The sequence below is a fragment of the Geotrypetes seraphini genome, chromosome 5 (assembly GCF_902459505.1).
Source record: "Geotrypetes seraphini chromosome 5, aGeoSer1.1, whole genome shotgun sequence".
Classification (NCBI taxonomy): domain Eukaryota; kingdom Metazoa; phylum Chordata; class Amphibia; order Gymnophiona; family Dermophiidae; genus Geotrypetes; species Geotrypetes seraphini.
In genome coordinates this window covers 155,412,271-155,428,934 of record NC_047088.1, presented here as the reverse complement: position 1 = coordinate 155,428,934, position 16,664 = coordinate 155,412,271, and the positions used below count along the sequence as shown (strand labels likewise).

The window sequence follows — 16,664 nt, the reverse complement described above, 5'->3', positions numbered from 1 at the left end:
CAATCAAAAACCAAGGAGTAGAGGTTGACTCTTGTTATCTGACAACAGCTCTTTTGGGTGTGTTATAATGGTTTATATTTACTTATTTGTATTTTTCTTTTATGTTTGATATTTTGCTTTTCCTTGGTACATACAGTAGATTACTATCATAATCATAAAAATTGAACCCTTGGGGATCTGGGCGCACGCCAGGGGTGAATCCCAGAAAGGTCATGGCTGCTAATGTTAGATATAACAGACTTCTGAAAATTATTTTAGTTTCTTTTCTCTGAAAACAAACCATTGTTCTGAATTCTCACAATACTGAAGTGTTTTCAAATGTGGAGACAGGAAATGTTTGACTTATACAAATGAAGGCTTCTTTGAGCTCCCTAACTGTGTCTTCTCCGTAGCAAACTAACCTGTGATTTCTGGTTGTATCAAAGATGGTTTCTCAAGGGTGGAGGTTTTATCCTTATGACAAATTATTTCTTTCTTCTCATTGGTAAATTCACTGGAACAGTTGTCCTGATCATAGTCTTTGAGATGGTAGCCATAAATCCCCTGAGGTTCTTCTGATGCCATGTTAGCTTTGTCACCATTATCTTTAATAGTTTGCAGGAATTTAGATTTGCTTTTCTTTCTCTTGTTGACCTAATATGAGAACAATCACACAAAAACCTTATTTTATATAAGCTACTGGGTGAAGAAAAAAGAAAATACAGACACTTGAAGCCCCATTTTGCATAGGGCCTGTATGTAAGAAATAGTGTCCAGGTTAGGATATTCACATTTTACTGAGCAACTTACAAAAGGCTCTGCTGAGTTTGGAGCCTATTATAAAATTATAATATTCTATAATTTACACAAGTTATTGTGTGCTCCACCTATGCTCCTTCCAAATTCAATCCATGTGAATATTCACCTGATTCACTCATCAAAGACAGGAATGGGCTTATAAAATAATGGACTATTGCCATTTACACAAATATGCACACATACGAGGGTAGTTTGAAAAGTTTGGTAAAAAAAAAGCAAGTTAAACAATGTAATATCCGTGGAGGGCTCTACACTTAGGCCCGGATTCTCTAACCAGCGCTGATTTTATAGATGCCAATAGGTGCCCAAGCTCAGTAAAAAATGCTGTTCAAGCAATGTTTTTAACCAAATTTCGAGGCGCCTACCAGCACCTAAAAAAAACGGTGCTGGAATCTTGCCTCTGTAGGCGCTTTAGGCTGCCTAATTCCAGAAGTGGTATTAGGTGGCCTAAAGCACCTACAGAGGCACAATTCATGACAAAGAGAGGTGCTAAAAATGAAGACCTGGAATACCCTGGTCTACATTTCCGGCACCTATCTTTCCCGGAGGCACGATTCTCTATACGGCACTTAGTCCAGTGAGTTTCCAATTTTTCATATTGTAGGAAAAATAGCTTACGAAAAAACTGGAAACTCATTGGACTGTGTTTAATCTTTGATGGAAACTACAAGTTTAACTTGCTTTTTTTTTAACAAATTTTTCAAACCACCCTCGTACATGCATGTATTATTATAACACTGGCATTTATACATCTTCTTGTCACCTAGATCCACACATTTCTTTATAGAAACACTCCTATAGTTTTAAAAATTAACCCATTGGCTTTTCCACCTTTTCTGAAACATACATAAGACATGAAATGGGTAACTGAGGGGGGCATTTAGACCAGGGGTGTCAAAGTCCCTCCTCGAGGGCTGCAATCCAGTCAGGATTTCCTCAATGAATATGCATGAGATCTATTTGCATGTACTGCTTTCAATACATATTCATTGGGGAAATCCTGAAAACCCAACTGGATTGCGGATTGCAGTCGAGGAGGGACTTTGACACCCTTGATTTAGACTCTTCATATTTCATACAACCTTTAAGATATAAAAATTTAGGTCTAGGAGCTATGATCCTGATTGTCTACATCTATATGTTTATAATTTCCTGTACTCCTACACAGAAATAGCCAAGAATCAGATCTTCCAGGTCTAATCAACGGGACTTATATGTGGAAGTTGCTGAGGAATGCCACTCTTTTTCTGTAGGTGTAGGTTTTTGAAATCACTGCTCCTCTGTATATGCACATACTTGTTCTGGCATCCTTATACTAAGGAGTATTGAAAAGTTCTCAGCTCAACCAACCAACTTCGTAAATTCTGAGCATTATTTTGCTACTGTAGCTGAAAAGAGTGGTATCTTAATTATCTTATTTTGTTAAGTGCCAATTTGAAACTGCCTAATGAGCCCCAGGGTGAGATCAGATCAGCCATATACGCAATATGCCCCTTTTGAATCTGTGCATTTCAGGCCTCTACACACATAAATCGCAGCAGTCTGAAGTTGCCATTTACACATGTAGCCAATTTATGCATGTAAATGCTACTACAATGCATTTTTGCTTTCGTGCATTCAGATTGCAGTTTTGTGCATTCAGGAAAATGTATACATATAACAATAAAATTACCTTCCAGACATGCATATTTTAAAACACGTTCTTTAGGAGTTGGGAGAGAAGGGTTCAAGAGTTTTATTTTATTTGGGATGTGGGGTGGGAAAAATATGGAAAATGATTATTGAACTATGGTGTATTTGTGATTGTTTTCTTTTATTTGTGCAATAAAATTTGGTAACTAAACTAAAACAAGTTCTTTCCTTTTCGTGCCACATTTCCAGCTATTTGTTATTCTCCTGCACTGTTTTTGGTACGTTTCTTTTGGTAACTATTACTGCAAATAAATAATTTGTATTTAATATATAGGGCTCCTTTTACAAAGGTGCGCTAGCGGTTTAACGCGCGTAATACCGCTTGCTAAACCGCCAGCCACACTAGCTGCTACTGCCTCCTCTTGAGCAGGTGGTAGTTTTTAGGCCAGCGTGGGGATTACTGCGTGATGAAAAGTCATGCACGTCAACCCCGCTAGCGTGACTTAATAAAAGGAGCCCATAGTATTTGGTTCAGTATGCAGTACTTTGTTTTTTAATTGTCTGACAAAAATGCAAGATAGAACCTAACCCTGTATGAGGAACAACTCTTCATTTTTTGTGTTTTTGTGGAACCAGGACTTGGCAAGAACTTATCGTTGCATTTCAGAAAGGAACAGTACATTGCCTTTCACATTTTCACAATTCATGCAGATTTTTTTGAATCGTATCCTCGCAAATAGTAAGAATGCACTGTATTTACCATATGCAGAAGCCATACAAGCCTTCTAAAATTACCTCCATTATTTGTTATTTTGCTTCTATTTGTATTTACAAATTGACAGCAGAACAGAAGAAACACAAATTTGTAAATAGAAGCCCGAGTGCCTGTCTCGACGGGCATAGGTAACTCAGGGAAGGCAGGCCCACGTACATGTCAAGTGGTGGGCTCATGCGAGTGATGGGGGGCCACGTCGGGGCGCAATTGACTTGCGGGACTTTTCCAACCAAAGCAGAGTACGGTGATTGGGCAGCCGCTAGGGGTGATGGGAGGGAAGTTACAAAAGCCAGGACCTTGGAGGACTCAGGGCTTAACTGGTCATCTGAGGCAGCTTTTCCCGACTGCCCTCCCTTTTTTAGGTTGGCTGGATGGGTAGGTTAGAGTAGGACTCGGGAGTGGTATCCCAAGCTACTGGCTGTTGGGCTTATCGGGAGGATGAGCTACGGGCTGGTGGGGGCACCGTGCCTGGGGGTCGGGTGACACTGGAGAATGGGGCATGTGGGGTACATGCCACCCTTCAGATCTTTGCTGACATGGCTGGATCGGGAGCAATGTTCCCTCTAAGGATTGATGAGGTGTGTGCAAAAAAAAAATATGCATGAGCGACAAGTTACATACTCCACAAATTTATGAGCAGGCGCGGAGGATGAGTGCCTGTGAGATTGTGGGAGGGTTAAATACTCAAAACTTAGAAGAATAACAATTTACTTAAAGTTTTTCTGGTATCTTTACATACAGTGGCGTACCTAGCATATGTAACACCCGGGGCCCATCATTTTTTGGCACCCTCCCCACATCTGCACGAAAAATCTGATTTTTAGTAACAAGCCACATGTCACACATGAGTACCTAGGAAAAGGCAGCATCTTACATATTGCAGTGAGCAGTACATCAATACACCCATTGTAAAACTAAACAAGCCAGATCAGCACAGATCAATCCTACACCGTCAATCCTAACAGAAAACCATGTCTTTCGAACACACAGAACACAAAAAACACCTTCGCCTAGTATGGAAAATGTCATCACAAACTAACCCCTCCCCCTTTTACAAACCTGTAGTTTGGATTTTAGCCACGGTGGTAACAGCTCTGACGCTCATAGAATTCTGAGCATCAGAGCTGCTACCACCATGGCTGGCGCTAAAATACGCTCCACAGTTTTGTAAAAGGGGGGATAAAAGAGAAATACACAGCTTCAACGCTCTAGCTCAGGGGTGCCCAAACTTTTTGGGCTTGCGAGCTACTTTAAAATGACCAAGTCAAAATGATCTACCAACAATAAAATTAAAAAACACAAAGCACACTATACGCTGAGAAAATGTTAATTATCATTCCTATTCTGGGTTTTTTTTTCAAAGAGGTCAAGGCAGATGACTCTATGCATTGTCACCTCAGTAACAACCATACGAAAAGAGACAAATATACCCCTCTTCCTTTTTATTAAACCACAATATCAGTTTTTAGCGCAGGGAACTGCGCTAAATGCCCAGAGCTGCTCTCGACGCTCATAGGCTCCCTGCGTAAAAAAAACACTATTGCGGTTTAATAAAAGGGGGCCATAGTGCAAAATATAGACAGCATATATAAATTCAGACACATTTTGATCACTAAATTTAAAATAAAATCATTTTTCCTACCTTGTCTGGTGATTTCATGAGTCTCTGGTTGCATTTTCATCTTCTGACTGTGCATCCAATCTTTCTTCCCTTCTTTCAGCCTGTATGCTTCCTCTCCTCCAGACCTCATTCCCTCCCCTAACTTTTTCTTCCTCTCTCCCTGCCCTTTCTTTCTTTTTTCTCTCTTGATGCCCCCTTTCTTTTTTTCTGTTTCCCTTCTGTCTCCCTGCCTGCCCCATTTCTTTCTTTCTTTCTCCCTACCCTCCACAAAGCCACTGCTGCCACCATCGGGGGAAACAGGCCCCAAAGCCACTGCTGCAGCTGCCCCAAGCTCTCTCTGCTTCCTACCTTCTGGCCGACCAGCATTCCCCCGACGTCAATTCTGCCGTCGGAGAGGAAGTTTTGCCCAGCCAGGCAGCGATTGGCTGCCCCAAACTTCCTCTCCGACGGCAGCCTTAGGGGGGGTGCATAGCCGGCCAGATCCGGACCTGGCCGGCTGTGCACCCCCCCTAAGGCTGCACCCGGGGCGGACTGCACCCGGGGCGGACGCCACTGAAGACGTGGCAGCGGCTCCTTTCACGATCCCCACCTGCGTTGGAAGTGCATCGGGGATCTTACTATGCAGTCCTCAGTTTCCCACTGCAGTATTTTAGTGAGCGACACGAGAAAAATTATGAGCGACGCCAATGAAAATAGTGAGCGATCGCTCATGCGCTCAGCTTAGAGGGAACATTGGTTGGGAGCAATGTTTTGATGTTCTACTGTAGCTCAGGACAATTGTTATGTTTGTTGTTTGAACTGTTAATACCAATAAACAGGGCTGCGGCTAAATTTTCCACCAACAGGAGGCCGTGTGATATTATGCTAGGCGTTTGGGGGTGGGAGTGAAAAGAGGAAAGTGGTCTTATCCCTATCCCACTGTTAAGACTTTTCATATGAACATTATTAAAATAGCATGGAATGCAAACATCACAAAAGATCTCCCAGACACTGTGACCACACTTACATCATAGAAGAGTCATGTGCAGAGTTCTTTAAGACACTAGAACAGCTTGAACAGAGGGAGTGTATTTTCAAAGAGCAGGAGAGGGGCAAAGATAATGGTCTAATTTTAGTTGAGTAGTCAAATTCTCAGTCAATCTAAATTGGCTAAATTTTCAGCTGAAAATTCTAGATTTAGGAGTGTTATTTGTGTAGCTGGGCTTGCTCACATGAGCTTAACCCTCTTTTTCCTTATGAATTTTAAGACGACAAATTTAGCTGGTCAGTGGGAAAAATTTATAAAGAGAGTTAGAAGCAATAGCAAAAAACGATGAACTTGAAATCATTGGCATAACAGAAACATGGTGGAATGACGAAAACAAATGGGACACAGTACTACAGGGATACAAACTGTACAGAAAAGATAGAGTGGGGCAGAAAGGTAGAGGTATTGCCCTATATGTTTGGGAAGGATTAGAATCCATGAGAAAGACTATGGTGGAAGAGAAAGAGAAGCTGGAATCCCTCTGGATCAGGATTCACAGACACAACGATGCTGACATAAAGATTGGCCTTTACTACCGACCGCCGGGACAGAGGGAGGAGACAGACTCGGAAATGATAGAGGAAATTAAACAAGAATGTAAGACAGGTAATGTCATAATCTTGAGGGATTTCAATTTCCCGGGGATAGACTGGGACCTGGGAACCTCCAACTGTGGCAAAGAGGCAAAGTTCCTGGAAGAGCTAGGGGATTGCTTCCTGGAACAGATGGTAGGAGAGCCGACGAGAGGAAACGTCACCTTGGACTTGGTCCTAAATGGCATTACATGTCCGGCAAAGGAAGTAGAAGTCACAGTCCCGCTGACTTGGGGGTAATCGTCAGTGAGGACATGAAGTCTGCCAATCAAGTGGAGCAGGCTTCATCCAAGGCAAGACAAATCATGGGCTGCATACGAAGGGGTTTCGTCAGTCGTAAGGCGGAAGTCATTATGCCATTGTATAGATCCATGGTGAGGCCCCACCTGGAATACTGTGTGCAATTCTGGAGGCCGCATTATCGCAAGGATGTGCTGAGACTGGAGTCGGTGCAAAGAATGGCCACCCGGATGGTCTCGGGACTCAAGGATCTACCATATGAAAAACGGCTTGACAAATTACAGCTATACTCGCTCGAGGAGCGCAGAGAGAGGGGGGACATGATCGAGACGTTCAAGTATCTTACGGGCCGCATCGAGGCGGAGGAAGATATCTTCTTTTTCAAGGGTCCCACGACAACAAGAGGGCATCCGTTGAAAATCAGGGGCGGGAAACTACGAGGTGACACCAGGAAATTCTTTTTCACTGAAAGAGTGGTTGATCGCTGGAATAGTCTTCCACTACAGGTGATTGAGGCCAGCAGCGTGCCTGAATTTAAGGCCAAATGGGATCGGCACATGGATCTATTCACAGGGCAAAGGTAGGGGAGGGACATTAAGGTGGGCAGACTAGATGGGCCGTGGGCCCTTATCTGCCGTCTATTTCTATGTTTCTATGTTTCTATGTAATCACAACATGATCAACTTCAAACTTGATGTCGGGAAAGGGAAAGGTACCAAAACCTCAGCCACGACTTTAAACTTTAAAAAGGGAAGATACGACAGCATGAGAGCAATGGTACTAATGCACTTGTTAAGAATAATGTGGCTTTTGCCTATTCATATACTTAAGAAGTATTTCCTTCAGGTTTTGCAGTATCTGGATGAGGATTTTTCCACCTACCTTCAGCCTCTATTATATTCCTGCTTTTAGGAAAATGTCTGCTAGTTGTGAGAATCAGGAAAGAAATTTGACTGTAGACAGTTTAGAACTGACTGCAGTTTTAGAATCTTGGTATTATCTACTTTAGGGCTCCTTTTACGAAGGCACGTTAGGGCCTTAATGCGCGGAATAGCACGCGCTAAATTGCCATGCGCGCTAGCCACTACCGCCTCCTTTTGAGCAGGCGGTAGATTTTCGGCTAGCGCATGCTAATCCGGTGCATTCGCTAAAACACTTAGGCCCTGATTCTCCAAAAGTGCGTCCTGATTTTAGGCAGCTGTAGGCGTCCTACAGCTGTCTAATTAGCCAATCGGGATGCACGTTTAAAAAAAAAAATGCTCCCCAGGCAGGCCGCCTATATTGAAGGCGAGGCCCGCAAGACACCTAGGCCCTGATTCTGTAAAGAACGCCCGGGAGAGGCGTCCAATTCAGAATCGGCCTACACTAAAACCCCGATTCTGTAACCGGCGTCTATGTTATAGACGCTGGTTAGAGAATCGGGTTAGATTAGACACGGCCCGCTACACTTATCGCGGCAAGAGATCTCTCTGCCGCGATAAGTATAGCGGGCCGCGGCCTGTCCGATTGGATGCCCCCCCTCCGACACTACCGAACGCCCCCCGCCACTACCAACCGCCCCCCCCCGACATTACCGATCTCCCTCCCACCCCGACACTACCGATCGCTGGCAGGAGGGTGCCCAAACCCTCCTGCCAGAAGATGCCCCCCCCCCGACAATATGAATCGCTAACAACCCTCAAACCTCCAAACTAACCTGTTCTTCAGGCCAGACGGTTCTTGCCCGTCCAGCCGGTAGGCCCGCCTCGTCGAAATGAGGCGGGCTCGCTCCTTCCCGGCCCATCCCGCCGAAGCCTAAGGCCTGATTGGCCCAGGCTCTAGAAGCCTGGATCAATCAGGCCTTAGGCATAGCGGGTCCGCCCATCCCCACTTAATCTAAGGCCCGCTATGCCTAAGGCCTGATTGGTCCAGGCTTCTAGAGCCTGGGCCAATCAGGCCTTAGGCTTCGGCGGGATGGGCCGGGAAGGGGCGGGCCCGTCTCATTTCGATGAGGCGGGCCTACCTGCTGGATGGGCAAGAACCGTCTGGCCTGAAGAACAGGTTAGTTTGGTGGTTTGAGGGTTGTTAGCGATCCATATTGTCGGGGGGGGGTCATCTTCTGGCAGGAGGGTTTGGGCACCCTCCTGCCAGCGATCAGTCGTGTCGGGGTGAGAGGGAGATCGGTAATGTCGGGGGGGGGGGGGCCGTTGGAAGTGTCGGGGGGGGGGGCGGTCGGTAGTGTCGGAGGGGGGGGGCATCCGATCGGAAAGGCCGTGGCCCGCTATACTTATAGCGGCAGAGAGATCCCTTGCCGCGATAAGTATAGCGGCTGCGTCTACTTACAATGTAGACCAGCATTTTGCTGGCCTACATTTTAAGGTTTCTTCCTCTACTAGGGAGACGTGTAGGGCCACCTAGGTTCGCCTAAGGCCATTAGGCGAGCTTAGGCGTCTTGCGGGTCTCCCTAGGCTCCCGGAGGCGCCTTCAGGCCTGCCTGGGGAGCATTTTTTTTTTTAAACGTGCATCCCGATTGGCTGATTAGACAGCTGTAGGATGCCTACAGCTGCCTAAAATCGGGACGCACTTTTGGAGAATCAGGGCCTTAGCGCACCTTCGTAAAAGGAGCCCTTAGAGCGCCAGGGCCTTGAGATATTTGTTTTGTCATAAAGATTCCCTGTTTTATAATGAGAAATAGAATGTATCCAGATTTTTCAAAATCCACCCAATTAAAATGTAGAGCTTTCCTGAATACATGATATATACTTGATTCGAGTGTGACTTTCTTTATTGAATTTCTGGTTATTATCTAATTGCAAGACAGTACATTTTCCTTTTTGGACCCAAACCACTTGAAGACATTTTTTGAAATCAAGCAATGATCTGTTTCAAATATACCATAATTCTAGTTGGGGAAGATGGGGTGTGGTAGATTAATTAATATCAATATAACTAAAACTGTATTTCTTTGGTAACTGTCTGCCTAAATTTCTTATATACTGTATTTTTCTAATAGATTATCTAGTTTTTCTCCTTATATATATATAGTTTCCTATTGCCCTCTTTTTCTTTAATGCTGTGCAGATGGTTTCCCTGACAGCTTGTAATGACATTGCATTTTGTAAAACTCAATAGGAATAAAATAATAATTAAAGAGAATGATGAACCAAACTAAGAATATCAATACACCTCAGTATAGTTCTGTGGTGTGACCATTCTTGAATATTGTGTGAAGTTCTGCTTATCCCATTTCAAAACAGATATTGTACAGTAGAACTAGAACAATTTCAGAGAAGGGTGACAAAAATGATAAAGGGAATGGAAACCCTGCCCTCCTCCCTCACTTTATAAAAGAAAGGCTAAACAGGTTAGGACTCTTCAGTTTGAAAAAGAGAAGACTGAGAAGGGACGATGCAGCCATTTACAAAATAATGAGTGGGGTGGAATGGTTAAACGTGAGACAGGAAACACATCACAAAACAAATAATCAGCAGGCTTGGGACAAGCTCCTGTTGGCCTATTAGCCAGGTAAACTTAGGAAAGCTATTACTTATTTCAGGAAATAAGCTATAAAATATTGATCTACTATCTGGGATCTGCCTGGTATTTGTGACCTGGACTAGCCACTGTCAGAGACAAGACACTGATCTTGATAGACCTTGTTTTGACTTAGCATGGCTTATCTTATTGTTTTTCTGTAAATTGGCATTTCATGTTTTGGCACTGTTCATTATTGCAGTGGGTTATTAATGACTGGAGCTCATAGCAAACTCTTCAACCTGAAACTTTATTTTTCAGATTTAAGAAAAAAAATAAAAAGATCATTGCATCCTTGAAAACATATCCTGAGAAAATAGCTTACAGCATTACCTGCACAAAACAAGTACTAGTTTGCTGTGGGTCAAAAGCATCAGTGTTATGAAATGATGGTAACAGCCAGAACAGTGGAGATGACTAAGGGCTTTTTACTAAGCTGTGATAGCGGTTTTAGCGCACGCTGAATTGCCGCGCACGCTACACCTTAACGCCAGCATTGAGCTGGTGTTAGTTCTAGCCGCGTTACGTGGGTTTAGTGCACGCTAAAATCCTGCGCGCGCTAAAAATGCTATTGCAGCTTAGTAAAAGGAGCCCTAAGTCTCTTAGAAATCTTTAATTAACAATAATTAGCATAAACACACTAGGAGAAGTATACAACTGGTATGAAGACTCGATTCGGGCCATGTTTCGGCTATAGTGCTTGCATCAGGAGTCCACAATACATAAGCGCATGCATCAAATACACAAGGTTCTATATAATTTACAAAAGCACTATAGCCAATGGTTGTATACTTCAAGTGTGTTTATGCTAATTATTATTAATTAAAGATTTTTAAGAGACTTCTCTGTCTCCATACTGGTCCTTGGACATCTCCACTGTTATGGCTGTTGTTTCTTGACCCTAAGAGATTTGTCTTTTTTCTGCTTCTTTTCGCCTTTTCAGTGAAATGATGGTAACATTTTAAGTGTAGATATTAAATCTTACCTTCTTCTTCCCTGTGGTATTCCATTCTTTCAGAACCTGCACTGCACTACCTAAAAAATTATACACATTTTTTCAATATGTGTTATCAGGTACAATAAGCAAAAGATACGCAACCACTGAGAGTACACATAGTTTGGACTGGCATTATTCTAGGCATTGCCCTATGATTGACAGTACCTATAACTCTGAAGCTTCAGATATAGAAATAGGACACTAAGAGGGGCATTTTATAAGGACATCCATATCAGAATAGAGATGTCCAGCTCATAACATCCAAAGCAGATGCCCATCTCACCTGTATTTTCCAACAGGATATACGTCAGGATTTCCTATTTGAAAATGCATGAGATGGGCATATGTGTGCTGAGGATATCCAGCATTAAGAGCCATTTTACAAAATGAAATATCCAAAATATGAATGGCAAAAAAACTGGGACAAGGTCATCTGTCTGGCAGCATTCTTAGAAAATGGCCACACAGATATCTTTGCAGAGCAGAGGGGCCTTAACCTAATGGACCCAGGTTCAAATCCTACTTTAACTCTTATTTTGTAATTGTGAGTCCACCGGGTACAGAAAAATACCTACTGTAATTGAATGTATACCTCTTCAATAGCCTTCACGCTTGCAGATGGCTTATATACTCATATTTAGATACAGTAGGTATTTTCTGTTTCTAGAGGGCATACAATATAAAAAAGAGTTAAAGTGGGATTTGAGCCTGGGTCTCCTTTCTTATAGTCTACTGCACCAACCACTAGGCTATGCCTTAGACTTGCCTTCTACCTTGTTAAGAATGCCAATAATACCTAAAGCTATCACAGAGCCTTGTATCCCCTTTCAGTCCCACTTTCAAGGAAGAAGGAAGGGGCCAATGGTCACTGGAGGTGTCATGCCTTAATCCCTTCAGTGGTCCGCTTCTCAATCAAAGCAACGTTTTGTACCCTCGGAGTGAATGAAACAGGTATAACTTAGCACATCTTTCTCTTTAGGCCTGGACTTTTCCTCCCGTTCAGTAATTACTGTTGGATGTCCTGATTTTGATTTGGCGTCAGCAGCAAGTTGGGATTGCAGCTCATGCCAGAAATGTTAGATGTGTGGGGGAAGGAGGGTCAGGGCACCACCTCCCCTGGTGCCTCTCATCCTCACTATGCTACTGGGTACTGTTAAGTATTTTCCCTATCTGTCCTGGCAGGCTCACAAACTGTATACCTTTTTTTTAAGAAAAGTAATTGTGAAAACAACTGGATAAATAAATATTCAGAAGAATCAGCTTGCAATATATGGTAACCATATATGCAACTTTAAAATCAACTTGTTTTCTTACTGAAGTGCCACTCAGTATCCCCAGACAGAGGAAGGAAAAGGTCAAAACTCTTTTACTTCTTTAAGAGCAACTAAAGGGTCCAGCACTGCTCAACAGACTGAACCTTAGGGCCTCTTCTATCAAATTGTGTTAGCAATTTTTAGTGCAGAGAGCCGCACTGAATGGCCCGCGCTACTCCCGACACTCATAGGAACTCTGTGAGCGTCGGGAGCAGTGCGGGCCATTCAGCGCAGCTCACCGTGCTACAAACTGCTAGCGCAATTTGATAGAAGAGGCCCTTAGTGTTTTATATGATGTTTCTATATTTATTTATTATTTCTATATTTATTTCTATTGTTTCTATATTTACATACATATCCGAGATATACTCACGTATGTATACAAATAGGTGTATATTTCAGTATTCTAATCGTTTATGAGTGCAATTGATACAAATGTTAGAGCCTACCTTACAGAATTTCCTCCTACATCTGTATTCCTTAAACCTTTCTCCCGCGAGCACCCACTTATGAAATGTTTAAAAATATGCATAGGTGACTGGTATTCTAATTGATGAAAAGACTGGGGAGGGGGCAGTTAGTGGATGAGTAGGAGGGGGTTGTTTCTTTGTCTGTAATCTTACTGAATTATATTATACTAGTCTTTAAGCCTGTTACATTAATGGGTGCTAGAATAGATGTGTGTGTCTGTCTTTCTTTAGGCATGATAAAGAAAGGAATCACAAGTAGATTGGAGAAAGTTATAATGTCGCTTTATAGAGCAATGGTCAGACCACACTTGGAATACTGTGTCCAACTTTGGTCTCCCAACCTAAAGAAGGATATAAAACTGCTGGAGAGGGTGCAGAGACGAGCAACGAAGCTAATAAAAGGTATGGAGAACTTGGAATATGAGAAACGACTTAAGAGATTGGGATTGTTCTCCCTTGAGAAAAGGAGACTGTGAGGTGATATGATCGAGACTTTCAAAATACTGAAAGGAATCGACAAAATAGAGCAGGAAAAAAAATTATTTACAATGTCCAACGTGACACGGTCAAGAGGACATGGACTGAAGCTAAGGGGGGACAAGTCCAGGACAAATATCAGGAAGTTCTGCTTCACGCAACAAGTGGTGGACACCTGGAATGCTCTCCCAGAGGAGGTTATTGCGGAATCCACCGTTCCAGGATTTAAAAGCAAACTAGATGCACATCTCCTTACGAGAGACATAGAGGGATATGGGTGACTAAAATTACGCCAGGTGTACACCTGGCCGGGCTTCCACGTGTGCGGATCGCCAGACTTGATGGAGCGAAGGTCTGATCCGAAGATAGCAGTTCTTATGTTCTCTCTCTCTCTCTCCTTGGTCGCTTTCTGTCTGTCTGTATTTCTGTCTCTCTCTTTCCTCGGCTGTCCACCACCACCCCTTGCCTGCTCCCCCTGTCCAGCAGTAGCTCTTCTCCCTTCCTTTTACCTCCCCCGTGTCCAGCAGCACCCCTTGTCTGCTCTCCCTGTCCAGCAGCAGCCCTTCTTCCTTCGTTTTACCTCCCCCCCGTCCATCAGCACCTATTCCCTTCTCCCCTATCCAGCGGTAGGCCTTCTCCCTTCCTTTTACCTCCCCCAAGTCTAGCAGCACTTCTTCCTTGCTCCCCCTGTCCAGCAGTAGACCTCCCTTCCTGTTACCTCCCCCCTGTCCAGCAGCACCTCTTCCCAGCTCCCCCTGTCCAGCAGCACCCCTTACCTACTCCCCCTGTCTAGCATCCGGCTTCCTGGTCGTTCGCGTCTGCCCTTCTCTTCAAAGCAGCCTGCTGAGGTTCGCGGTCGGCTGTAGCGAACCTCACAGGCCGCTCTGCACATCAGTAGCACGTTCCCTTTGACGCGATCCCGTGTGTCAGAGGAACGTGCTACCGAGGTGCAGAGCAGCCTTTGAGGTTCGCTACAGCTGGCCGCGAACCTCAGCAGGCTGCTTTGAAGAGGAGCAGCGGCGGCGGCAGCGGTTGGTGAGTGAGGGCGGGAGGGGGGAGTCGCCGGCGTGTTCCCTGCCTCCATGTTCAAAAATGGAATTCGGCATGGACCCAGAGACCAATGTGGCAGGGATCACGCCGTCCTAAGTTCACATGCGCTCTTAGGGTTTTATTATAAAGGATTGCATTGAGTTTGGTTACTAATAAAAAAAAAAAAAAGACTTTAAATAGAAAAATACTAGTCTTTAAGCCCGTTACATTAATGGGTGCTAGAATAGATGTGTGTGTCTGTCTTTCTTTCTTTCTCTCTCTCTCCTTGGCCACTTTCTGTCTGTCTGTCTGTCTTTCTTTCTGTGTCTTTCCTCCGCTGTCCACCACCACCCTTTGCCTGCTCCCCCTGTCCAGCAGCATTCCTTCACTGCTCCCCCTGTCCAGAAGCACCTCTTCCCTGCTCCCCCTGTCCAGCAGCACCTCTTCCCTGCTCCCCCTGTCCTGCAGCACCTCTTCCCTGCTCCCCCTGTCCAGCAGCACTCCTTACCTGCTCCCCCTGTCCAGCAGCACTCCTTACCTGCTCCCCCTGTCCTTCTTCCCTACTCCCCTGGTCCAGCAGCACTCCTTACCTGCTCCCCCTGTCCAGCATGGCCGTTTGCCCTCCTCTTCTTTAAAGCGGCTTGGTGAGGATCACGGCCGGCTGTAGCGAACCTCGCTGGCTACTCTGCACCTCGATAGCACGTTCCCTCTGACGCGATCGTGTACGTCAAAGGAAACGTGCTACTGAAGTGCTGAGCGACCTGCAAAGTTTGCTACAGCCGGCCGCGATCCTCACCAGGTTTCCTTTGAAGAGAAGTGGCGTTGCCAGCGGTTGGTGAGTGAGGAACAGCCACGGAGCGGATGGGGGCCATACCTGGGACTGGAAGTCCTGCTCGGAACCGGAGGTCTATCTTCTCCGTAGGATGCTCATGCTGGCACCGCGGCTGCGCGCTTCGGACATGCTCAGCTTGGGGCAGGTTAGGTAAGAGCATGGGAGTTGCAGGGGCGATCGCTAGCCCCACACTGGCCCCAGGCTCTCTGCGCGTGTCTCTCAGGGGTCCCGGCTCAACCCGGCAGGGAAAGAGCTTGCCTACGCTTCCTCAAGCAGCAGCGGTTGGTGAGTGAAGGCGGGAGCAGGGGAGTCGCCGGAGTGTTCCCTGCCGCCGTGTTCTAAAATAGAATTCAGCCACTGACCAGACATCACGGCAGTAGGGATCACGAAACCCTAAGTAGGTTTTATTATATAGGATACATAGAATTGCTACCAGTGTTTACTTTCAGACTTGTATCTCACTCCTTATTTTAAAAATGACTTTCTCCAGCTATCCACTGCAATCCTTTCTACAATTACAATTACAATGTATCCATAAGAGGTTCTTTCAATACTTTGTACGAGGTTACCCAAAAAAAAGATATAATGCAGTGCAGCAAATAGAAAAATTTAGTACACAGGGACACAATCTCAAGTTTAAGATACTTACCATCCAGAAATGCTTGAATAGCCTTATCCGCGTTGTTATCAAACTGCTGGAGTACCAATATGATTTCATTATTGCTTCTGTCAGACACAAATGATCGGACAGCGGTAATCTGAAAGAAATGAGTAGGTTTTTTTTATTTTAAGTCTGGGTTTAGAAATACACATTTGTATGAAAAACTCAAGTCAGTCACTTTTGAGCCTGTGGTGGTCAACGTCTATTTTCACAGTGGTTACATTTGACTCAACTATTCAGCGGCAGGCTATATCTAGAGGAATAGCCACAAAGACTTCCCCAGAGGACAGGGGCAGCTTAGTGGTTAATGTTGTGGTCTTTAAACCAAGGGACCCAGGTTCAAATCCCATTTTAATGCTTGTATTTTGTAATTGTGAGCCAACCAGAAACAGAATGTATACCACTTGAACTACATTCAGGCTTCTACATGACTTATATATTTATGTACACTAGGGGCCTGTTTTACAAAGCTGCGCTAGCGGCTGCAGCTTGGTAACGGCCCCGAAGCCCATAGAGATTTAAAGGGCTTCGGGGCTGTTGCCGCACGGCAGCCTCTAACATGGCTTTGTAAAACAGGCCCTAGGTATTTTTCTGTTTCTGGATGGCTCATAATAATAATAGTAATAAAAAAATTAAGGTGGGATTTGAACCTGTGTCCTTTGGTTTACAGTTCACTATACTAACCA

At 44.5% G+C, this 16,664-nt stretch overlaps 1 protein-coding gene across 4 annotated transcripts in view; it reads right to left on the bottom strand.

Moving 5' to 3' along the window:
* The window catches only part of SPATS2L (spermatogenesis associated serine rich 2 like), a 155,160-nt gene that overhangs the window by 98,739 nt on the left and 39,757 nt on the right, over positions 1 to 16,664 (bottom strand). For 3 of the 4 annotated variants that reach the window (XM_033947028.1, XM_033947029.1, XM_033947030.1), the window contains exons 3-5: positions 15,967 to 16,075; positions 11,185 to 11,234; positions 402 to 633 (exon numbers count right to left, since the gene is read on the bottom strand). In XM_033947028.1, the coding sequence (XP_033802919.1) occupies positions 402 to 633; positions 11,185 to 11,234; positions 15,967 to 16,075 (391 nt within the window). The remainder of the gene's footprint in view (positions 1 to 401; positions 634 to 11,184; positions 11,235 to 15,966; positions 16,076 to 16,664) is intronic. The other variant, XM_033947032.1, reaches the window with a different exon arrangement.